We start from the raw sequence: 25,117 nt of genomic DNA on the forward strand, positions 1-25,117 counted from the left end.
AGACCATGAATTAATTTTCTTTCAAAATTAGGTTAATGACTTCAGGGCAAAAACAATGGAGGAATACAAACTTGAGAGGCATACATAGGATAAATAATACTTTTCCTGACTGCAGAGAGGTCTAAAACCGGAGACACTAGTTTCACATGGGAGGGCGAGAAGGGAATTAGAGAGGATTTGTTTTCAACTAGAGAATGGCTGCAATCAGGAACACACTGAGCTGTTTTAAATCCGAGACACAATATTTAAGTGTTCAGATGAGCACGTGAATCACCAAGGCATAGAAGGCCATGGATCAAGTACTAAAGAGTGAGATTACTTTTGAATGAGTAGTCAGTGTGGAATGTGATGGGCCAAAGGGCCCATTTCTGCATTATGTAACTATGACAAAGAGGTAACCACAACTGTCCTCAACAGTTTGACAACACTCAGAAGGCAAAGAATTGCCATGTCTTTAACTGAAAAAAAGTGACAGATTTGGTTGAAATAAGTTTATTTCATAAACTATTCTGATGAACCAACAGTCAACATTCAACTGATTTTCAGTGCATCTTTGTTCCTTTATGTTTATTTTGAATACATTTGGCTTTTATTGGTTACTAAAGGTTTTCTTCATTCTTGGATTTTTCTTGAGTATTTATGTACGGACTCCACAAACGTAGCCACGTGTTCAGGATCCATATCGGGATACATGCCATGTCCCAAATTTGCAATGTAGCGCTGTGTACCAAACTCTTCAATCATCTTTTTCACAATTTCACTTATTTTTTCCTAAATGTAAACAAAGTACTGTGACAAAAGTTCTGAGTTCACCCTCCTCAATTTAAATGAAGAGATTTGCCTCTTACCTTTGGTGCATATAGTGCACAGGGATCCATGTTACCTTGAAGGGTCACTTTCCCTCCTGTCCTTTCACTGAAAGGGAAGCAACAAACCCTATTAAATTTCCACATCATTCTGCTTTAAATACTGTGGTTTGAAAGATACTGTTAGAGGTAGGTGACATTCAGAACAAATAGGATGGTGAAATGAAGTTGACAAAAAATTCCAAATCTCAGCAATTCGGACAAAAGAAAATAGTTTTCTGGATGCTTCCTACAACAATTGGGTACAATGATTCACTATAAAAACTGTTTTTTTCTTGGATTACTGCTCATGTGAAAAGTAATCCACATCTTAATTTGCCTTATAAATAGCCATTTGAATACTGGTAAATTGCTAGGATTTTAGCTGCAAATAATAGACCAAATGCAATGTTGGTAAATGCTTTCATGTAACTTTTTCTTACAATTACAGCTAAATCCTCCATTTCATTACTGAATTTTAATGGGATTTTTCTATTGCCGTCTTGCAACAATAGAAATGAAAAGAACTCCAGACTTTATTTTCCTTCAATTCTACTGGCTACTTTGTCACTGCCTGCAACATGCTGACTAAAGGGAGATCAGGTTTTCAGTCCATTGACTTGTCCACTTCTTGAGACTTCCAAGTGACTCCTTTTCATTACCTCAGCGTTGGCAGAAGTGATGCCCTTGAAACATTGCAATGGAAATGACTGGAGGCAATATCTTCTCTCTGAATTTTGCCCCCAAAGGTCTTAGCTAAAAGCAACAAAAACTTTGATACGTAATTTTGGGCCTTTGTATCCTTAAATTCTGTTCGATTCCTGATTAAATCCAAAGATGCACTGTTGCATAGTTTGTGCACCATCAAGCATAATTACTATTTTCCACCATGGTCAATGAATGACAACAATTAGGAACTTTAACCACACCCTTTTTAAATAAATTGCACTAAAATAACTACCTGCTGGATAGTTTTTAAAACACAGATAAGCAGTCAAATATTTGGTTACCTATCCCTACGACATGATGCCAATTTTTATGGGCACCTTGTGATACACAGTGGCTTGGTGAGGTGCTGTATAAAAGGCAGGTTCTCATTTATCATAGATGTACACTTCAGTTAAAAGGATAAACTTTTCACCTGTAATAATGTTTCACAATATCCATTAATTTACTGTTCAAACTTCAGACATTAGTCTCTGGAAACTTGTAAATTCCCCCTTTGATATTTTGCTGCTTGGCTAGCAATTTAGACTACATATTGGGCTATAAAAATCAGGATCATCTGACCGACCATACATCTCAATCTCACATTCTAGTTGTATACTACTAGTTCAAAATTCTCACCAGTCACTTAGTAAGGAAAATAAAAATTTAAAGCAAATATTTTGACCAAATACATTGAAGAAAGGCTCAGACCTAAAACATCGATCATGTATCTTTACCTCCTATGGATGCTGTAAGACCTGCCAGGTTACTTCAGCATTTCTATTTTTTTTTAAACTACAATCACAGCATCTGCAGACTTTTGTGTTTCACTGACCAAATTAACCACCTTGCATGCATAAGCATCCATATTTAAAAAAAAGTGATTGCAATTGAGAAGTTGCACAGCACATTTTCTCCAACCAATTCCCTTATATTTGTTACCCATGTGGAGAGAGTAGACAGCCCCAAGTTCTTTGGAACTCAGGATCTATCCTGGACGCACAGCATCTCCTCACTTGTCAGGAAAACGCAAGAGGGACTCCATTTTCTGAGAAGACTGAGGTGGGCAAGACTACCTGCCTCTCGAGTGTCATGGTTAGCTGTATCACAGTGTGGTACGGTTGCTATAGAGTATTGGATCAGATGTCAATCCACAGGACCATAAGAGCAGAAGAGGACCACTGGAGTCTCTCCTCCCTCTTCTCTTCCTCTCACCCCCCCCCCCCATGCTACAGAGGCTTCACAAAATTGTCAAGTACCCCTACCACCCTGCACAAGCTATTTCTGTCAGAAAGGAGATAGAAGTATCAGAGCCAGAAACACCAGGCTGAGAAACAGCTTCTTCCTATAGGCAGTGAGACTGCTGAATGATGAATTGCTCATACAATCCCTCCAAGAATCTATTATTTAACAATATTTATATATTTTAATATACATCTTTTTTGTTCTTTGGCTTGGCTTTGCGGACGAAGATTTATGGAGGGGTATGTCCACGTCTGCTGCAGCCTCGTTGGTGACTCACAAGTCCGATGCAGGACAGGCAGGCACGGTTGCAGTGGTTGCAAGGGAAAATTGGTTGGTTGGGGTTGGGTGTTGGGTTTTTCCTCCTTTGTCTTTTGTCAGTGAGGTGGGCTCTGCGGTCTTCTTCAAAGGAGGTTGCTGCTCGCCTAACTGTGAGGTGCCAAGATGCACGGTTGGAAGCGATATCAGCCCACTGGCGGTGGTCAATGTGGCAGGCATCAAGAGATTTCTTTAAGTAGTCCTTGTACCTCTTCTTTGGTGCACCTCTATCTCGGTGGTCAGTGGAGAGCTTGCCATATAACACGATCTTGGGAAGGCGATGGTCCTCCATTCTGGAGACGTGACCCTCCCAGTGCAGTTGGGTCTTCAGCAGCATGGATTCGATGCTTGCGGACTCTGCCAGCTCGAGTACTTCGATGTTGGTGATGAAGTCACTCCAATGAATGTTGAGGATGGAGCAGAGACAGCGCTGATGGAAGCGTTCTAGGAGCCGTACGTGATGCCGGTAGAGGACCCATGATTCAGAGCCGAACAGGAGCGTGGGTATGACACGGCTCTGTACATGCTGATCTTTGTGTGTTTCTTCAGGTGATTATTTTTCCAGACTCTTTTGTGTAGTCTTCCAAAGGTGCTATTTGCCTTGGCGAGTCTGTTGTCTATCTCGTTGTCGATCCTTGCATCAGATGAAATGGTGCAGCCGTGGTAGGTAAACTGGTTGACCGTTTTGAGTTCTGTGTGCCCGATGGAGATGTGGGGGGGCTGGTAGTCATGGTGGGGAGCTGGCTGACGGAGGACCTCAGTTTTCTTCAGGCTGACTTCCAGGCCAAACATTTTGGCAGTTTCCGCAAAACAGGACGTCATGCGCTGGAGAGCTGGCTCTGAATGGGCAACTAAAGCGGCATCGTCTGCAAAGAGTAGTTCACAGACAAGTTGCTCTTGTGTCTTGGTGTGAGCTTTCAGGCGTCTCAGATTGAAGAGCCGTGCAGTACCGTATGTAAACAGCATCTTCATTGTTGTGGTCTTTCATGGGTTGTTTCAGCATCATGCTGAAGAAGATAGTAAAGAGGGTTGGTGCGAGGACGCAGCCTTGCTTCACGCCATTGTCAATGGAGAAGGGATTTTTATTTATTTATATATATATAGCATATAAATCACTTGTAAATATGTGTGCGATGTCCAGGTGTTTACAGGTTTTTTTTCTTTGTACGGATGACCTAAGAATGCAGTTTTGTCCAGTCGTACTTTACAATTATATGATAATAATAAACTTGAAGTTGAAATAAGGTAGCCAGAAAAATAACTCAAGAAGCAATTTGGGAGAGCTGGATGGAAACCCAAGATGATCCTGGCAAATAGGATTAAGGAACTCCCCAAGGCTCCACATACATGAAGGACAGGTGGATGACTAGAATGAGGGTAGAATTGGACAGGGATAAAGGGGGAAATATGTGCCTGGAGGTGGGGGAGGTCTTTAATTAATAATTTGTTTCAGTGTTCATCAGGGTGAGGGACCCTTGTGAATGAGAGATCACAAAGAGCATTTATTTTTTTTAAATTTTTTTATTTTTTTTATATATATGTAAAAGGTTCAGGAGCCAGCTCTGGAGCTTCTGAAAAACATTAGGATAGGTAGTACCCCAGATTATTAAGGGAAGCAGGGGAAGAGATTGCTGGGGCATTAATGATGATCTTTGCATCCTCCCTGGCCAAAAGAGTGGTACCAGAGGATTGGACAATGCCAAATGTTGTTCCTTCATTCTTGGGGGGCAGGATTTACAAATATGTTGAGAAGCACGGCTTTGTGTGGTGCAGGTGGGGCCTTGAGCCTAAATGAGTTTTTACAAAGAGGTGACAAATCAAATTGATGAAGATAGAACAATGGGTATGGAGTACATGGACTTCAGTCATGTGTTTGGCAAGATTTCCCATCATAGGCTTATCCAGAAAGTCATGAGGCATGGGATTCATGGAAACTTGGCTGTGTGGATTTGGAATTGGCTGCTTGGAGAAAAAACTGGAAGGGTGGGTTAGCAAGTTTGCATGTAATTTAAATGTTGAAGATTTGATGGATAGTGTAGAAAGTTGGCATTGTTTACAATAAGATGTGGAAAAATGGAGATTTGGGCAGAGAAGAGGCAGTTGGAGTTTAATCCAGTAAAGTATAAAGTGATACACTTTAGACAATAAAACATGAAAAGCATTATACATGGTTAATAGCAAGACTGTAAGCAGTGTGGAAGAACAGAACCATCTTGGGGCCCAATTCGCTAGAGCCCTCAAGGTTGCAACACAAGTTTATGGGATGGTTAAAAGTATGCATGGTGTTCTGGCCTTCATTAGTCAGGGATAAAGTTCAAGAGCAGCAGGGTAATGTTGCAGCTCTATAGTTAGACCACATTTCAGTTCTGGCTGCCTCATTATAGGAAGTATGTGGTCATTTTGGAGAGGGTGCCAAGGAATTTACCAGGATGATGCCTGGATTGGAGATCACATATTATTGAAGAAAGGTTGACCAACCTTGGACTTTTCTTTTTGGAGTGACATAGGATGAGAGGCAACAATAGAAGTGTACAAGATTATGACAGGCATAGAACAACAAGCACTCCTTTCCCAGGGCAGCAATTACCAACACCAGAGGGCATGTAAGGAAAGTTTATGGAGATGTCAGAGGTAGTCTTTAGTGGTGGATGCCTTGTGGATGTAAGAAAAAAGAGGGCTATTGGCTGAGAGGGAGAGAAAGGCTGTATTGATTGTGATTTGTACAGGTCAGCACAACATTGGGAGGCAAAGAGCCTGTGTTGTATGATCTTATGACCAATATTCTACATTTACTTCTCAGTAACCTGCCATGAGAACTGAAATGGGCTTTGAATGGATGCTGTCAAATTAACAGGCATGATGTTGGACAGGTGGTTGATCCTTTGCCAGCCACACATTCCCAAAGGTGCACGTTTGCAGCAAGCATTTATTTATAATTGTAATTTGCTTGGTAAAAGTTCTGAGATCCACTGGATCTGGTGGTATTGTTTAGTTCTGCCCAATTGATTGATTAATTTTTCATCTCAGATCCAAGGACCACAAGAATACAAAAACACCAAAAAGCCCAAAGTGTGGGATGCTCAAACAGCACAGGTTACAGTAATTCCAAATCAACTTCTCAAATTTTTATGAATTTGATACATTTTCCAAATTAAAGAAACTGCAATTTGTGCTGATGGAATTGCACTCTATCTGGAGTTTGGATTCAAATTCAGTCTCAAGACACAATGACATTTTTTTTCTCTCCTAATTATAAAATGCCCAAGGGCAATAAATTGGTAGAGGCTGAAAGCAGATTCCAAGCATACACATATCATTCACTACATGTTAAACGAGAAAGTCTGCAGATGCTGGAGTAAAGTGCAATTCTTAAACGTGGTGGAGAAATTCAGTAGGTTAGGCAGCATCCATAGAAAGTAAATGGTACCCAATGTTTCAGGCCTTTGTTAGGTACAAGCAATCCCCATGCAGGTTTCCAGCTCCTCTCAATTTTTTTTGAAAGTGAACTTTCCATCTCTCTCTCTCTCTCTCTATCCACCATACGCCTTTCATCATCCCCCAAATGTCCTCTGTTCTATAGGCTTAGTCTGAACCATTTTCTATTAGTTACTTCATGAGACAGCTCCAATTCGACTTTAAAAGGACTTAACCGTATAAGCAATGATATTACAACAGCTGCAAATTACTGTTATGACTTGTTTAATTTCCTGTAGAGTATTACTTCATGGGAGGATGGTAAGAACTAAGACCAAGGTATGGCAATTTCACTCTTCTTTTTCCAAACTTAAGTTACAAACTTAACACTTAAATGTACGTTTCAATTTTGCATCAAGGGATATTGTTCTGAACAAGTATTGTCCTGATACAGCCTCTTGACTCAAAACACTGACAATCCTTTGCTTCCACAAGTTTGAACTGATCAGCTACATTTTTCCAGCAGTTTATTGACCCCCCTCATTTTGCTCTAGGTTAGATTCATTTCAATGAAGTGGTTTTTGCTGCTAACTGTAGATTAATAATTTATAGTTGATGAAAGAGCATTTTCATTTCCTGCATTACCATCGCAGGGACCTGCTGATACTTGTTCAAGGTTTGGATCCTGAATGAGTTAAATACTGAGTAAATATTTATTATATAGATGTCTTAGCTTTTTCTGTATACAAGCCTCTTGGCTAACAAAGCAGAAAGGGCTATCCTGTTGTAATTCAAATTCCTCCCTCCACCACAGAAATGTATACAAGACCAGTTCCTCAAAGAAGCCCTTGATGTTTCATGGTTTTTTAAAAAACATTGAACAGATGAATCAAAATGCTCAGTATACTTACAAAACAAAGCGATGTTATTGTCCATTGTGTTTTGTTTAATCTATTATTTTTCTCCCACTTTAACTTATTCTTTACACGTTTATTTTCCTCAATTAGATGTGTATAGGGTATGTGATATACACTGCAGGCCTTGGGTCTCTGTCAATGGTAATCTGGATATAGAGCCGCATGAAGAAATTCCCATGCCTTCTCTGCTAATCAGAGACTGCCAAATTACATTTCTTGGTAATCTAAAAGGATTTCCCTGTTGAGAATGGGAGAGGAGAGAGCGCGAGAGAGCGCGAGAGAGCAATGAAAAAATTCAAAGTTTCCAAAATTTGCTTCCCTTTTGGCTAAAGTTAAGTAACAATAATTTGGAATGGGGCTTACAGGCCAATGTTAATGCAAAGGAATAAGACCATACCTCTTTTTGCCTCTCAAAAAGCAAGTTATTTACAATTACATTCAAAATGGCTTTGGGTTTCCATCCATTTCCATTGTTCAACCAATGAACCGATGCTACCATAAACATGTAACTGTACAGCACAGGAAACAGGGCTTTCAGCCCACACTGTCTGCACCAAACATGATGCCCAAGTTAAACAACTCTGCTGCTTTCACATAATAGATATCCCTCTATTCCCTGCATATTCATGTGCCCACCTAGAAGCCTGTTAACACCATCGTACTTGTTTCCACCACTACACCTGGTGCTCGTACCCTCTAATCCAGGCATCATCCTGGTAAATATCTTAATTTCCAAAGCCTCCACACAATTCCAGTTGTGACTGAAATTGCACACAATATTCTAAGTGCAGACTCACCAAAGTTTTAGACATCCGCAAAACAATTTCTTTTCTCTTATACTCAATGCCCAATTTAAGGAAAGGACAGATGCCACGTGCTGCCTTTACCACCTGATATACTTGAGTGACCACTTTCAAAGAGCTGTGGACCTAAACACTATATCCCTCAGCACATTAATGTTTTTAAGAACCTGACATTAACTGTATCCTCATACCTCCCGAAGTCTAACACCTCACGCTTGTGCAGATTAAGCATCTGCTATTTCTCTGCCCATATTTGTAACTGATCCATATCCTCCTGTATCCTTTGATAGCCCTCTACAATGTCTGCGACTCCATCAATCGTTGTTTCCTGAAAATTCACTAATCCACCCAGCTATTCATCCAAGTAATTTATACGCACCACAAACAGGGGTCCCAGCACTGATCCCTGTGGAACACCACTTGTTCACGTACCTCCAGCCACAAAAACAGCCTTTCCCATTGCCATTTGTCTTCCATTGGCAAGTCTATTCTACTCGGGTGGCACAGCGAGCATAGTGAATAGTGCAACACCCTTAAAGTGTCAGCAATCAGGAGCAGGGTTCGAATCTCACCCTGTCTGTAAGGAGTTTGTATGTTTTCCCTGTGTCTGCATGGTTTTCCCCAGGGGCTCTGGTTTCCTCCCACCATTCGAAATGTACCGGGGGTGTAGGTTAATTGGGTAGCATGGACTTGTGGGCCGAAATGGCCTGTTACTGTGTTGTATGTCTAAATTTAAAATTTAAGTCGATTATGAATCCAAACAGTCATCTTCTGAAACTATCATAATTTGTCATACTAATCACAAAACTGGTGTGCATCAGCTAGGATTCGACAAATTTAAAGAGGTACATAATGGAGTGCAACCACAGTAAGATCAGGCTTGAGCTTTTTGGAAAGTTATGAAATGGTGACATCTTAAAAAAACATTGAAGAAATGAATCTCAATCTTTGAATTGTACATCTTACACATTTGAAATTTTGAATTTAAACTAATATCTCAAACTTTCTTGCAAGTTTTGGAATCTCAGATGGTGGTTAAGAGTACAAAAAATAGGATTATTATGTTCAGCAATTTTAAATCTCCACTATTTGAATCTTTTATGATGGCTGTTTGCCTGGCAAATTATATCCTTTCAAAAACCTTGTTTAATTACTGCTCTTACCGTGCAATTTTAGGCTGAATAGTCCAGTCTAGCCCCACCACTTCATATCCAGAATCTGAAATGTCTTCCAAAGCATAATGAGCATCCTTTGCAAAAACTATCTGGGGGAAGATACAAAAAAGATGTTATTTAGAAAATGAGCCAACTTCTTATCTGACTATTAAACTTTGGGAACTTTCTTAGCCAAGTTGTACAGGAAATTATTTTCAAAGGCTTAATCACATGGAGCACAGCTCTAGATCCATTTAAATCACATTATGAAAACACAAGCATAATTTCTGCCCATAGCTACCACTGGATCATGTGGAAATTAATTTTGTACAGTTATTTTGCCTCTATTACAAAAGAACTTCTTTACAATTGCATGATTTAACATAACAAATGGGCCTTGTGAACTCTGAATTTTCTGGCCCAGGAGCTAACAATTTTCTGTTCTGATGAAAGGTTGTGTAGGACCAGTCAATCCAGTATACACTAATTTTACCTCAGAAATCAAACAGAGAATGGTCCTGTCTTGACAGGCAAATACAGGAAAGCTTTACTTTGTACATATTAAGTTGCATGCACAGAAATACATTGGCACGAGGCTTGATGCCATGGCATTGAGTGATGATTCATTATAGTGTTCTTGGTTCTCTGGTCATTTAATTCACACTGTTGTTGGGGCATCTCACATGCCTAGGTGCCTGCAAGCAGCAAGAATCTTGCTGCATCTGTATATAATGTGGTTTACACCATGCCTTTACAGCGCCAGCGATTGGGACTGGACTGGGGTTTGAATCCCGTGCTGTCTGTAAGGAGTTACACGTTCTCCCTGTGTCTGCGTGGGTTTTCTCCAGGGGATCTAGTTTCCACCCACTATTCAAAAGTACTGGGATGTCGGTTGATGGGGTGCAAGTTGGGCAGTATGAACTCGAATTCCAAAATGGCCTGTTATCGTGCTGTATATCTAAAATTGAAAAATGATGATAGAACTGGTTTTTACCCACCATTTGAAAATCTCTGCTTGGGTAATGCGGGGAACCTGGTGCAAATCTCTATCTCCCACTGCTGCTCCTGCGGCAATGACTCATCCCTGGCTTGCAGTGGAGAAGATGACCTTGAGGGCTGGTGTAGGGCAGGCAGGGTTGAACAAAATAACTGCTCAGCAGTGAGATGAGACCTGGTGCTGCACCTTGGTTGAAACTAGGTTTGGCAGTACCTGCTAGGGTTGACAGATCACCCAGATCCTGTCTGGGTGATAGGAGAATCAGAGGGGAGCTAATTAGGATTGAGAGTTGTAAAGATCAAAGTGAAATATGGAGAGAATTTGATGGTTTTGAGATCCTACTGTCTCTCCTATCACTTCGAGTAGAATAAGATGGAAGTTTCTGACTTGGTTTGCATGCACAGTTCTCTCCAGTAATTGGGCAGGGAAATAGTAGCTTCAACCACATTCCAATACACAGTTATGAAAGATAATGGAGGATTCAGACATTGGATCACATGGAAATGTTTCCAGTTCACAGTAAAGGCCAGTGCTCACAGAACTTGCTAGCATCCAGCAATGAGCGGCCAAACCACTTGCTCCAACCAGGCCAATACCAGAATTGGGAAGAAAAAACACACACACCCTGGACAGTGGAACTTGAAACAACAGAAATGCTAAACAAACTCAAGCAGCATCTGTGGAAAGAGAAGCCTGTCAATGTTTTAGGTCAAAAACTCTTCCTCAGTATGAGGAGAAGAATGGAGGGTTTAGAGTGTTCAACACAGCTGGAGTGAGGTGCAAGACCAATGCTATCCAAAAACAAGCTAAGAAAATCAGATGTTAATGAGCACAAGCTCTGATCATTGCAACAGCATTTAAGAAATGGGGTTTAAAATAAAACACAAGAATGATAATGGGAAACAAGTGACCAATTTACCTGAAGTTGGAGAATTCAATACACATCTCAGAAGGTTGAAAAGTACATAGACAAGAGGATGTTGTTCTTCTAGTTTACATGAGGTGTCAAGGCTGCAGACAAACAGGTCAGAAAGTTTTCAATTATACTTCCTTTCCCACCCATCAGTTTGTGGTTTCCCCATTGACTGGGATTCAATCCTAACCTCTGGTACTTTGCATTGAGTTTGTACAGTTTCCTGGTGACATTCTGGATTTTTTTTTTCAGGTGCCATGATTCCCTCTGACATCATTTTAAGACATGCTACTATAAATTAACCATTATAGGGGAGTGATAGGAGAACCAGAAGGGAGTTAATGGGCACGAGGGTGAATAGATCAGAGTGAAATAAACTAGAGAGATTAATGAACCAAATAACCAAATAAACCCCTGCACAAATACAAATATATTCTACAGTTCTGTTTTTATTTATTAATGTTTTCATCTGATATTTGTTATTTTATGTGGCAGATGCAAGATTGGAAAAAATATGGGCTTAACTCAAACTTCTTTATTGTTTCAAAAAGTCAATGTTAACCAGGATTTTGAAAAACTGGAAAATCAAGGTCAGGGTTGGAAAATATTAACATTACTAAGGAGACTTTGGAAGAGAGGTAGATGGGTAAATGACTGTTTTCAAAGATAACTATGAATACAGTTCTCTACCCACCCCCCCCCCACCGAACCCTTCAAGATTTCTGTGAATGACTCCAAAGCAAGCATAGATCTTCCAGTACCAGTTCAGTCCTGTGTGTTTAATCAGACCTTTAATTCATTACAGAAGGGCCTTGATGATGGGAGTCTTTGCAGCATCTGGGGAGGAAAATGCAGAAGAGGCCACAGTGGAAAGCAGTTGAGATGACTGGATATTGGGAGAGGTGAATTCTACTTGCCAATTCTAGCATAGCCAATGACATTATTGGCTAAAATGGCCAGTCTATTTAAATCAAACCTCAATATCATGGACCAGTGCTGCTCTGTCTCTACAAGGAAGATTGCTGCTTTGTTCTTAATGGCAAAGGGCACTAATTCAGTTCACGGAAGAGAGATCTCAACTGGTGAATGGTATGGAAGGTGTCCATATCTGCGCATACACAGCAGGACAAAAGAAAGGAAATTAACTGTACAGTTACTTATAACCATATAACCACTTACAGCACAGAACAGGCCAGTTCGGCCCTATTAGTCCATGCCATAGCAAATCCCCACCCTCCTAGTCCCACTGACCAGCACCCGGTCCATACCCCTCTAGTCCCCTCCTATCCATGTAACGATCCAGTCTTTCCTTAAATATAACCAATGATCCCGCCTCGACCACGTCTGCCGGAAGCTCATTCCACATCCCCACCACCCTCTGCGTAAAGAAATTTCCCCTCATGTTCCCCTTATAATTTTCCCCCTTCAATCTTAAACCATGTCCTCTAGTTTGAATCTCCCCCTTTCTTAATTGAAAAAGCCTATCCACATTTACTCTGTCTGTCCCTTTTAAAATCTTAAACACCTCTATCAAGTCCCCTCTCAATCTTCTACGCTCCAGAGAAAAAAAAGCCCCAGTCTGCACAACCTTTCCCTGTAACTCAGACCCTGAAATCCTGTCAACATTCTCGTGAACCTTCTCTGCACTCTCTCTATTTTGTTTATACTTACACAACTAATTTTATTTCCCTTTAAACATTCAGCATGTATGGCCCAAAGACCAGATACAGTAGCATTATAAACATGACAACTATTGAGTACACATCATGTACTCAAATCTGATTAGGTCAACCTAGAGATCACAGATAACAAAACATGAAGATGTATTAAAATATCTAATTCAAATTGGAGTCAAAGCAAAGTGCCCATTCAGAATGGCATGTAAACTAATCTATCAGAAGCTGGAAAGAAACTCCCTCCCACCTGCTGCAACTACATGATATTGTCATTCAAACTGCTAAACCAGATTTAAAATAACAGATTGAATTCGTTCAAGACAACATCTGATGTGTGATTAAAAGAATATCTGAAAAATAAAAAGTCACTGTATATGTGTGAAAAAGAAAAAGTGTGTATCATGGCTAATGTGATTTATGGTGTGAAAAATAAAAAATTTAAAAAAAAGAATATCTGAAAAATAAAACCTGCGTTAATTAATGGGCTCACTCCGAGGGATTGGGATGTTGCTTTGGAAATACGAGTTGATGGACATCATTGTACAAATAACTTGGGTGATAAATACAAACAACTTGGATGATAAAGTTAGTGGGTGAGCAAGTTTGCAGACGACAAATTTTGATGGAGTTGTGGACAGTGCAGCTGCCCATCCAAGAATACAGCTGATGTAGATCAGTTACAGAAGGAGTTTAATCCAAACAAGTGCAAGGTGATGCACTTTAGGAAGTCAAATAGAAGGGGAGTGTTCAAGTTTAATGGTAGGTCTCCAAGAAGTATTGATGTGCAGGGAATCTGGGAGTTCAAGGACATAGCTCATTGAATGTGTCTGCACAAGTAGATAGGGTAGTAAAGGCAGCATATTGGTATATTTGCTAAACAGGAAAGTCTGGAGATGCTGTGACTGTAGGGCAATACACAAATGTGCTGGAGAAACTCAGCAGGTAAAAGATGGAAAACATTTTCAGGGTAGGCTTCTCATCCTTCATCTTGGCTGCCGAGTCTCTCCATATTGTATATAGTGTGATTAGCTTCATCAGGTGGGGCATCAACAATACAACTGAGGAGTAAGGAGATTCAGCAGTAGTGGAGAACATGTTATATGAAGCAAGGGTGTTATCCAAGCTAGGGCTTTTCTCTTTGGAGTGATGGGGAGGAGAGGTGATTTGACAGAGATGTACAAGATTATGAAGGCCTTAGATAAAGCAGGCAGCTAGTAGCTTTTTCCTGGAGCGACAATAGGTCCAGAGGACATCAGTTTAAAGCAAGTGGAATAAAGTTTAGGGGATGTTACCAGCCCAAAGGACCCCAAAACCCAGCAGCAATACAAATTCACCAAGACAAATGGTTACTGAAACAAGTTGCTTTTAATTATCTTTAAACATGAAAACAGGATCAAACTCTAACTTATTACTACTAACTTACTTAACCCCCTTCTAATTCTAAGTGCACATGTGTGAGTAAGTTTAATAAAGTTCTTTAATTCACAGTCCAATCTCACTTCTCACCCCTCCAAGTTCACTGGTTGCACGCAGGCAATTCTTATACTCGGCTCAGAATTTAACATTTATCAATTTCACCAGGCTTTGGTGCTTGAAAAGTAAATGGTTACCACTCAGGAAGGTTCTTGTCAGTTTTCAGAGAGAGATTTGTTGTTCGTTGGACAGAAACGGATTCCTTCTAATCAGCCACATCAGTGTTTTGCCGAAGAACCTTGCCCCATCAGGGCAACATTAGGCAACCAGTCCTCTCCTCCTGCATGGGGTTTTTCCACAAGCTAGCCAGCTTGTCATGTTCCAGTCCCAGCTGCTGCTGCTGGACTGTAGAACTGAATTCTCTCTCTCCCTCTCTCTCTCATAGAGGAAAGCCCTGATTGACTCTTTCTGCATGCAAAACCACATGACCCTCTTAGAACAGCAAATTGCACTCAGACAGCCTGCAGCTCCGAACCTAATCCTCCGAGTTCTTACATCTGTCGTTTTTCGAAACAACAATCCACAAGTGAAGTCTCTTGGGCACTCCCCAAAGTTTTTGCAAAGGCACTTGGAGCTGGGCCTGTCTGGCTTGAGCAGAGCACCAGTCTTTTTAAATGAGATCTGTTTTGAAGTGTTTGTACGTGACCAACACTAAAAAAACCTGCCACAATTTATCTCCTTTAAAACATAACTCTCTTTGGAGGAGTCACGTGATGGAGTAGTGGCCGGACGGTGAACTCCAGCCCTCTCCAGAAAAGTCGGGAAAAACGAGAGAAAATACAAAGGCACAGAAATACAAGTTAAAGAAAAGTGAATATAAAGGTGGAAAGAAGATGGAGACAAAAGGAGAAAAATCAAAATCAACGGAAAGAAGAGAGGAAGAGAAGACAACGGAGGAAAAAGGTGAAGGCCTTACCTGTCCGAAGAGGCCCGCTGCGGAGAGAAGACCCCACTACCTCAGGTCGGTAGAAAGAGAACTACAACAATGGCTCACAGAGCCGAGTAAAAGTGCGCAACCGCGCATGCGCGACTCCTCGCGCATGCGCGATGCGCATACAAAAAAACACACCGACGGGAGGGGGGACCAGCTGGGGAGTCGATCTCCACAGCCGGCAACGACAGCTGCAGAACACCTGCAGCAAGAAGACACCACAGAAGACAATGGAAACAAGAAAGAAGAGGAGGAAAGGGCAGCAAAGAAACAACAGATGGTCAACCTAGAGGAAGAAGAAGAGGAAGAGGAAGAGTACAGGGAAATAGAAGAAGAAAAGATAGGCAAGGTAAAGGAGGTACTTGCTCTTGTTAGAGGATACATGGAGTCATTTAAAGAATGGCAAACACAGGAATTCAATGATTTAAGAAGAAGAATAAACAACACAGAAAAGAAAATAAATAAAATGGATATGACCTTAACAGAAATGGGGAAAAAAATGGACAAGATGGAAGAACGGGCAATAGCAGCAGAAATGGAGGTAGAAGACTTAAAAAAGAAATTGGAGGAATCTAATAAAAAAACTAAAGAGACACAAGAATTACTAGCCCAAAAAATAGATATAATGGAAAATTATAACAGAAGAAATAACATAAAGATAGTGGGCCTTAAGGAAGATGTAGAAGGCAAGAATATGAGGGAGTTTATAAAAGAATGGATCCCTAAGGCCCTAGGATGTCCAGAACTACAGCAAGAAATGGAAATAGAAAGGGCACATAGAGCATTGGCCCCTAAACCACAACCACAACAAAAACCAAGATCTATTGTAGTAAAATTCCTAAGATATACTACAAGAGAAAAGGTGCTGGAGAAGACAATGGAAAAAGTAAGAGAGGGCAACAAACCACTGGAGTATAAAGGGCAAAAAATCTTCATTTATCCAGATATAAGCTTTGAACTCCTAAAGAAGAGAAAAGAGTTCAATGCAGCAAAAGCGATTTTATGGAAGAAAGGATATAAATTTACACTGAAGCATCCTGCGGTATTGAAAATATTTATTCCAGGACAACAAAACAGACTATTCTCGGATCCAGAAGAAGCACGAAAATTTGCAGAACAATTACAAAAATAGACTGAGGGATGAAGACGGGTAATGAGAGCAAAAATTATCACGATTGATATGTATGTGGGTAAAGACAAAAATAGACTGAGGGATGAAGACGGGTAAGGAGGGTAAAAATGACCACGATTGATATGTATGCGGGTAAAGAGGTATAAGAGTGAATAGAGACAACGGGCATATGTGAAAGTATCTGTAATTAGAGGAAAACATAGAAAGTATAGACAAGAATTAATAAGGGAAGGTAATGGAATAGAGAGAATAAGGAGGGAACTAAAAGAGTGACCTTTGTGACATATAAAAAACGAAATCTTTTCTGGGGGGGGCTGGGTGGGGGGAAAAGAGCGGTCACTGCAAAATCAGTTGACGCTTGCGAGTGGATTCGCAAATCCAAATGGAGAGGGGAGATGTGGTTGTCCGACAAGGGATAAAGGGCAACTCAGGAGGGGAAGGGGAGATTGGGGATAAAGAAGATAGAAATAGGAGAATAAGGAAAATGTTGGATGTTGTAGGAATGTTGTCTGGTAAAGAGTTGAAAATAAGAAAACAGAAATGGAAAAGGAGGAAAGGTAATGATGGAAAAACGGAAAGAGAAGATAAACAAAATATAAAATGGCTACGCTGAACTATATGACTCTAAATATTAATGGAATACATAACCAAATTAAAAGGAAGAAACTACTAAATTTACTGAAAAAGGAAAAAATAGATATAGCATTTGTCCAAGAAACACATTTAACTGAATTGGAGCACAAGAAATTAAAGAGAGATTGGGTAGGACATGTAACAGCAGCATCGTATAATTCAAAAGCAAGAGGAGTGGCTATATTAATTAGCAAAAATGTGCCATTTAAAATAGAAGAGGAAATAATAGATCCAGCAGGGAGATATGTTATGATAAAATGTCAGATATATTCAGAGCTTTGGAATCTACTTAATATATATTCACCTAACGAAGAAGATCAAAAGTTTATGCAAGATATCTTTTTGAAGGTAGCTAATACGCAAGGGAACATACTAATAGGAGGGGATTTCAATCTGAATTTGGATCCAAATATGGATAAAACGGGGAAAAAAATTAACAGGAAGAACAAAGTAACCAAATTTATAATTAAATCAATGCAAGAAATGAAACTTGTGGACATATGGAGGAAACAAAACCCAAAAGAAAAGGAATACTCATACTACTCGACTAGACATAAAACATACTCAAGGATAGACCTATTCCTGTTATCAGCCCACATACAAGGGAGAGTTAGGAAAACGGAATATAAAGCTAGACTATTATCGGACCACTCACCCCTGTTACTGGCAATAGAGCTAGAAGACATCCCTCCAAGAATGTATAGATGGAGATTAAACCCCATGCTACTTAAAAGACAGGATTTTAGAGAATTTATTGAAAAACAATTAAAAATGTACTTTGAAGTAAATACGGAATCAGTGGAAGATAAGTTTATACTATGGGACGCAATGAAAGCATTCATTAGAGGGCAAATAATAAGTTATGCAACCAAGATGAAGAAGGACTATAATCAGGAAACAGAGCAGTTGGAAAGGGAAATAATAAACATAGAAAAAAAATTAGCAATAAAGGAAGATACAACCAAAAGAAGAGAATTGGCGGATAAAAAAATAAAATATGAAACATTACAAACATATAAGGTGGAGAAGAATATAATGAAGACAAAACAGAAATATTATGAACTAGGGGAAAAAACACACAAAATCCTAGCATGGCAGCTTAAGACAGAGCAAACTAAGAAAACGGTATTGGCAACAAGGAAAAAAGACAAACAAATTACATATAATCCAAAAGAAATTAAGGAAAACTTCAGAGAATTCTATGAACAATTATACCGAACCGAAAACGAAGGGAAAGAAGGGAAAATAGATGAATTTTTGACTAAAATTGAACTACCAAAACTACAAATAGAGGAACAAAATAAATTAACAGAACCATTTGGAACAGTAGAAATACAAGAGATAATAAAAAATTTACCAAATAATAAGACACCAGGAGAGGATGGACTCCCAATAGAATTCTACAAAACATTTAAAGACCTAATAATACCGCCCCTCCTGGATGTAATCAACCAGATTGATGAGACACAAAACTTACCAGATTCATGTAAAACAGCAATAATTACAGTGATACTAAAACAAGGGAAAGATCCACTCTCACCAGCGTCATATAGACCAATATCTTTGCTAAACACAGATTATAAGATAATAGCTAAACTATTAGCGAACAGATTAGCAGAACAGGTACCGAAAATGGTAAATTTAGACCAAACTGGATTTATCAAAAAAAGACGCACAACAGACAATATTTGTAAATTTATTAACTTAATTCATGCAGTAGAAGGAAATAAAGCACCGGCAGTAGCAGTTGCTTTAGACGCAGAGAAGGCCTTCGACAGAGTAGAATGGAATTACTTGTTCAAAGTATTGCAAAAATTCAGTTTACCGGAGAAGTATATTAATTGGATTAAAGCATTATATAAGGGACCGTTAGCGAAAGTGACAGTAAATGGACATGTATCAAAGCAATTTAACTTAAGCAGGTCAACGCGGCAGGGATGCCCACTATCACCATTATTGTTTGCGCTAGCTATAGAACCACTAGCAGAATCGATAAGAAGAGATAATAATATAAAAGGAATAAAAATAAAAGACAGGGAATATAAAATCAGTCTGTTTGCGGATGATGTGATAGTGTACTTAACAGAACCAGAACTATCAATAAAAGAACTATATAAGAAATTGAAGGAATATGGAGAAGTGTCGGGATACAAGATAAACGTAAATAAAAGTGAAGCAATGCCTATGAATAACGCGGATTTCTCAAAATTTAAGGAGGAATCCCCATTCAGATGGCAAACGCAGGCAATAAGATACCTAGGTGTGCAAATAAACAAAAATCTAGGCCAATTATATAAACTCAATTACAATCCACTAATGAAAAAACTACAGGACGATTTAGAGCATTGGAAAGAGCTACCACTAACACTGATAGGAAGGATAAACTGTATTAAAATGAACATTTTTCCAAGGATACTATACTTATTTCAGGCATTGCCAATACAACTGACAGAAAAATTCTTCAAAGAGTTAAAGAAAATAATAAGGAGATTTTTATGGAGAGGGGGGAAACCGAGGATAGCACTAGACAAATTAACAGAATGGTATAAACAAGGAGGCTTACAATTGCCAAACTTCAAAAATTATTATAGAGCCGCACAATTAAGGTACCTATCAGATTTTTATCAAACAAGGGAAAAACCAGACTGGACGAGACTAGAATTAGATAAAATAGGGGAAAAGATACCTGAACACATATTATATAAATGGGACGAAAAATTGGTACAACATAGAACTTCTCCAGTATTACACCATCTCCTCAATATATGGAAGAAGATACATGTAGAAAGAAATAAAATAAATTACCAAATACCAAAACTAATATTGACGCAAAATAAGCTACTCCCTTTTACAATAGACAACCTTGCCTTTAGAAAATGGGAAAAAAAAGGGATTAAAAGAATAGAAAATTGTTTTTCAGGAAGTAGATTCTTATCCTTTGAACAAATGAGAGATAAGTACAATATAACGGGAGATACAGCGCTGGCATATTACCAACTGAGATCCTACTTGAAAGATAAATTAGGAAGCAACTTGAGTTTACCAGAGGGAAGTAACCTTGAATATGTGATTACAGATACAATGTTAATCAAAAGATTTATAAAAAATATGTATATTAAACTGCAAGAAAAGGAAAATGAGGAAACAAATGGTAAAACTAAACAAAAATGGGAACAAGATTTAAATATAAAGATAAAAAAGGAAACATGGGAGAAGTTATGCTCTGGAACGATGAGAAATACAATAAATACGAGGCTGCGTATGATACAATATAATTGGTTACACAGACTATACATTACACCGCAAAAGTTAAATAAATGGGACCCAACAGTATCTGATAGATGTTTTCGATGTAAAAAAGAAAGGGGAACAACAATTCATGCAATCTGGACATGTGAGAGAGTAGAAAAATTTTGGGATGATCTCAATCAGATATTAAATAAAATAACAGAAAACAATATACCAAAGAATCCAGAGATCTTTCTCCTAAGTAACATAAAAAATAAAGAATTTGGAATTGACTTGGAGGATGCACAAAAAAGATTTGTTAAGATAGCCCTAGCTGTAGCAAAAAAATGTATTATGTCAACCTGGAAATTGGAAGATAATTTGAAAATACAACAATGGTATATAGAAATGAATAAATGTATTCCATTAGAAAAAATAACATATAGTTTAAGAAATAATATTGAAATATTCGAACAAGTATGGGAGCCTTACATTAAATACAATAGCGAAAACCTACCGGGAACAAACATTACCTAAGTTGATGGAAGGAGAAGAGAAGAAAAAAATGGACTCAGTAGAATTTCTGGTGTATTTTTGTTGAATGACAACATTGTCTAACTGAATTAATGCAACCTAGATTGTATAACTAAAATGGATGAGAGGGGGGAGGGATGGGGGGGTGGCTTGGGAGGAGGGAGGGGGGAGGGAGAAAAAGTCACTGTAAATGTGTGGAAAAGAAAAAGTGTATATCATGGCTATTGTGATTTATGGTGTGAAAAATAAAAAATTTAAAAAAAAAAAAAAAAAAAAAAAAAAAAAAAAAAAAGAAATGGAATTCCACCGTGAGGCCCAGGGAAAGCAGCTGTCAAATACGACACTCTGAAATTGACGTATTGGTCACAACCTGTCTTGCTCAAGAAGTTTTAATGAGTCCTTGTATCTACGAGATAAACCAGGATATCATAGCATCCTGCTCCATAATAATTAATCTTCTAAATTGTAGAATAGTATGCTCAGCTTTGATTTTGACTGACAAATGTTAGAGGGAGTGGGTGCATGATTAATTGTTTTTGGGGTATAAAAGTCTGTGGTCCTGCTGCTGAAGTTTAGACTCTCCGAGGGGTGGGAACACCCCTTGTCAAGAAGGAAGAACAGCCAGAGTCCGAGCAACGTCCCGGTCGGGGGAGGTGGAGAAGCTGCTACCAGCGCCCTGACAACCTACTACAAGTGTGCAGTTGTTGCCTCGCTTCGGCAGTTGGGACCAGTCCAAGCGTTGATAAGTATAGTTGGGAAGGGCTTGCATATTGTAGTGTGAAATCAGCTTTTGAATTAGTAATAAACATTTGTATAAACGGAAAAAAAAAAAAAAAAAAAAAAAAAAAAAAAAAAAAAAAAAACATAACTCTCTTTGGCTTGGCTTCGCGGACGAAGATTTATGGAGGGGGTAAAAAGTCCACGTCAGCTGCAGGCTCGTTTGTGGCTGACAAGTCCGATGCGGGACAGGCAGACACGATTGCAGCGGTTGCAAGGGAAAATTGGTTGGTTGGGGTTGGGTGTTGGGTTTTTCCTCCATTGCCTTTTGTTCGTGAGGTGGGCTCTGCGGTCTTCTTCAAAGGAGGTTGCTGCCCGCCAAACTGTGAGGCGCCAAGATGCACGGTTTGAGGCGTTATCAGCCCACTGGCGGTGGTCAATGTGGCAGGCACCAAGAGATTTCTTTAGGCAGTCCTTGTACCTTTTCTTTGGTGCACCTCTGTCACGGTGGCCAGTGGAGAGCTCGCCATATAACAGGATCTTGGGAAGGCGATGGTCCTCCATTCTGGAGACGTGACCCATCCAGCGCAGCTGGATCTTCAGCAGCGTGGACTCGATGCTGTCGACCTCTGCCATCTCGAGTACTTCGACGTTAGGGGTGTAAGCGCTCCAATGGATGTTGAGGAACATAACTATTTACAATATAAAATACCACATAATCTGTCACTGGGAGATGTCAGATGTCAACTTTAAAAAAGAGAGGTGAGTGGCGGAAATGCATGGTTTGGGGTGGTGGTGGTTGATGGTGCAAATAGGGACACTCAAAAGACTTGGGCACATGGATGCAAGAAAAGGTGTTACAGGTAGTAGGAAGGGGAAAAATTGTATTGTGGTGGAGCAAGCTTCCATAGATCAGCACAACATCTTGGGCTGAAGGGCCTGTGCTGTAATGCTCCATGTTCAATTTATCGCTATGTAAAATATTTGGTTAGACTGCACTTCAAGTATTGAAGTTCTGGTCAACCCATTACAGGAAGGATGTGGAGATTACCAGGATGTTACCTGCTTTAGAGAGTACGATTTATGGGGAGAGACTGGGGGGGGGGGGGGGGGAAAAACTCTAGCTGTTTTTTGTGGAGCTTAGGAGGCCACAAGGAAAGATCTGATAGGTTTTTGAAAAAAAAATTACAAGATATTGATAGGGTGGACAATCAATCTTTTCCCCAGGACAAAAATGTCACACACTTGAGGACATGCATTTAAGAGAGATATGTGGACAATTTTTTTTTATATATATACAAACTGAGCAGGAGGTGCCTGGAACAGGCTGGCTATGAGTAGTGGTGGAAGCAGATACATTTAAAAGGCTTTTGGACAGACACATGAATATTAAAGGGATGGGAGGATAGCATTCGGGTGCAAGCAGCAAATATTTTCTGTGATTTAGCCATCATGTTCAGAAAACACATGAAAAGCCTGTTCATGTATTATCCAGTTCTATGAGAATTTGTAACAGTTGCAACAGCTTCTGGAGAGACATGGATACAAACTAGAAGTTAAGAATGAACAAAAAAAAGGAAGGAAACAAGCCTTTCACAAGGACAAGTTAAATGTATTAAATCACTAGTAAGTAGGTCTTTGGTAAAGATGCAGACCTTGTGGAATTAAAAATTTGGAGACAAATGCAATAAGAATCGGTGTTTTCAAGTCTTTGAAATTAAACAAAATAACAAAAAGGCCATGGGAAACATCAGCTCTGCATTTATACTGACAAGCCCTAGAAGAATACATGTTTCAAAGATATCATCCTTCTAAACTCTAAGAGTTTTAGCCTGCTTCTTCAGTAATGTCTTGCAAGGCAATTGGCCCACTGTTGGACTCAATTTGGTCTACCTTGGAGGCACTCCCTCTGTTCAGTAGAACAAGACTGTGAGCAATATTCAGGTGTAGTCCTACTAGGTCCTTTATAATTGTACTAGGATATCTTTAGGCTTCACTTGAATTCTATTGAAATTAAAGCCAATTTACATACCATAACCTATTGCAAATCCTTGATCTCAACACAATCTGTGCTTACTCGACACAGTTTTCAATCCTTCACTCTGCAAATCCTTGCCTTTATTTTCTTTTTAAAAGGATATTACAGTTACCTGATTATATTACATTTCACACCTCATTGCATTCTTCATTTTAGCTGCCTAGGTCTCTTTTACTGATTCACTACATCCTCCTCACAACTCCCTGTCATCTAACCTTGTACCCACCCCCCCCCCACCCCATATAAACACAATCTCCAAATAAAAAGATATGAAAATAAAGCCTATTGGCATCAATTTTCAGTAATATACAATAAAAGACAAAACCTGATTCTGGTCTGTATCAAAGCTTCCTTTTTTAAAAAAAGTCTACAAGCCTGGAGGCTTATTGGTCAACTTTCAGTAGCACCTCATTGGAAGAACACTTTTTGGGAGATTGGTAATGGTTAGGCTGGAAGCCATAGATCTTACCAGGAACAGATGCTTGGAGTGGTCATCTTTTTCTTCAAAGTGGAAGAAGTTTGTAACCTTACTGAAATTGCCAATAATCCAAAGAAATTGAAGTATACAAGTTCATTAAAATTGTGATAATGGATATCCAATTATGGCTAACTACTTTTAAAAAAAAGATAACTGAAGGGAAACAAAATGCCATGGCCCATTACTCCATGAATAAAGTTAACGATCAGAAAATAGTCTGAACTATTCACCCTTTGATAGGCAATGACACCATCTGGTCGTGAAGAAATATACGTGCAAGCATCAGATTATATCAAGGAAATCTTCAGTAGTTTGGGAGATGCACATCTGAATGAACTGAACAATTCGACAACCAAAAAGGCTAATGACATCGTCACACATGGCAATTTCTGTAACCTGAGGAGCAATAACTTGTAAATCAAGGGCCTCAATTGCAAAATGGAATCTTCTAAAAAACTAAATATTTACTTAAGGAAGAATATTACATGCCAGGCCTAAACTATAGCAAATGCTATTAGCACAGTTGAAAACCATTAATGAGCACTTTTGTTCAAATGGAACAAAATGTTTGTTTAATATACCACTAAACAAAGGGCTTGCGTTCACATTTAAAGGGGAATTGCCACTGTGAAAAACAAGTTTTGCAAGAAATGTCCAGGTTCCTGGACAGGATCATGGACAGTAGAAGTAAATTAAACAAAAGTTGAAAACACATTAAACCACATATTTACATGACTGTGCCCTTTAAAGTCAACCTTAATATGATACAGAACTGTTTTCTTCCCCTTCATCTAGTTTGCCTCAGCAATAATACAAGGTGGAGCTTCAAGGCTTTCCTTGAACTCTAGAATTAGAAGCAGGAATGCCAACTATTCTTTCTTAGCCTATTAAAATTAAGAATGGACCATTCAGGCTGCCACATTATTTGTGCTTGTGGAAAACATATTTATTAGCTAAGTAGGATGG

The 25,117-nt window shown here is 39.2% G+C and overlaps 1 protein-coding gene and 1 long non-coding RNA gene across 2 annotated transcripts in view; one reads left to right on the plus strand and one right to left on the minus strand.

Moving 5' to 3' along the window:
• Positions 1–13,404, plus strand: part of LOC138763903 (uncharacterized) — an 82,896-nt gene extending 69,492 nt beyond the window's left edge. The window contains exon 4 of the long non-coding RNA XR_011357882.1: positions 12,117–13,404. This is a non-coding gene — a long non-coding RNA (uncharacterized lncRNA). The remainder of the gene's footprint in view (positions 1–12,116) is intronic.
• The window catches only part of urod (uroporphyrinogen decarboxylase), a 56,392-nt gene continuing 31,751 nt past the window's right edge, over positions 477–25,117 (minus strand). Inside the window, exons 7-9 of the mRNA XM_069938868.1 lie at positions 9,411–9,511; positions 849–915; positions 477–771 (exon numbers count right to left, since the gene is read on the minus strand). Of these exons, the coding sequence (XP_069794969.1) occupies positions 613–771; positions 849–915; positions 9,411–9,511 (327 nt within the window). The 3' untranslated portion in view covers positions 477–612. The remainder of the gene's footprint in view (positions 772–848; positions 916–9,410; positions 9,512–25,117) is intronic.

Source organism: Narcine bancroftii, chromosome 5 (genome assembly GCF_036971445.1).
Source record: "Narcine bancroftii isolate sNarBan1 chromosome 5, sNarBan1.hap1, whole genome shotgun sequence".
Classification (NCBI taxonomy): domain Eukaryota; kingdom Metazoa; phylum Chordata; class Chondrichthyes; order Torpediniformes; family Narcinidae; genus Narcine; species Narcine bancroftii.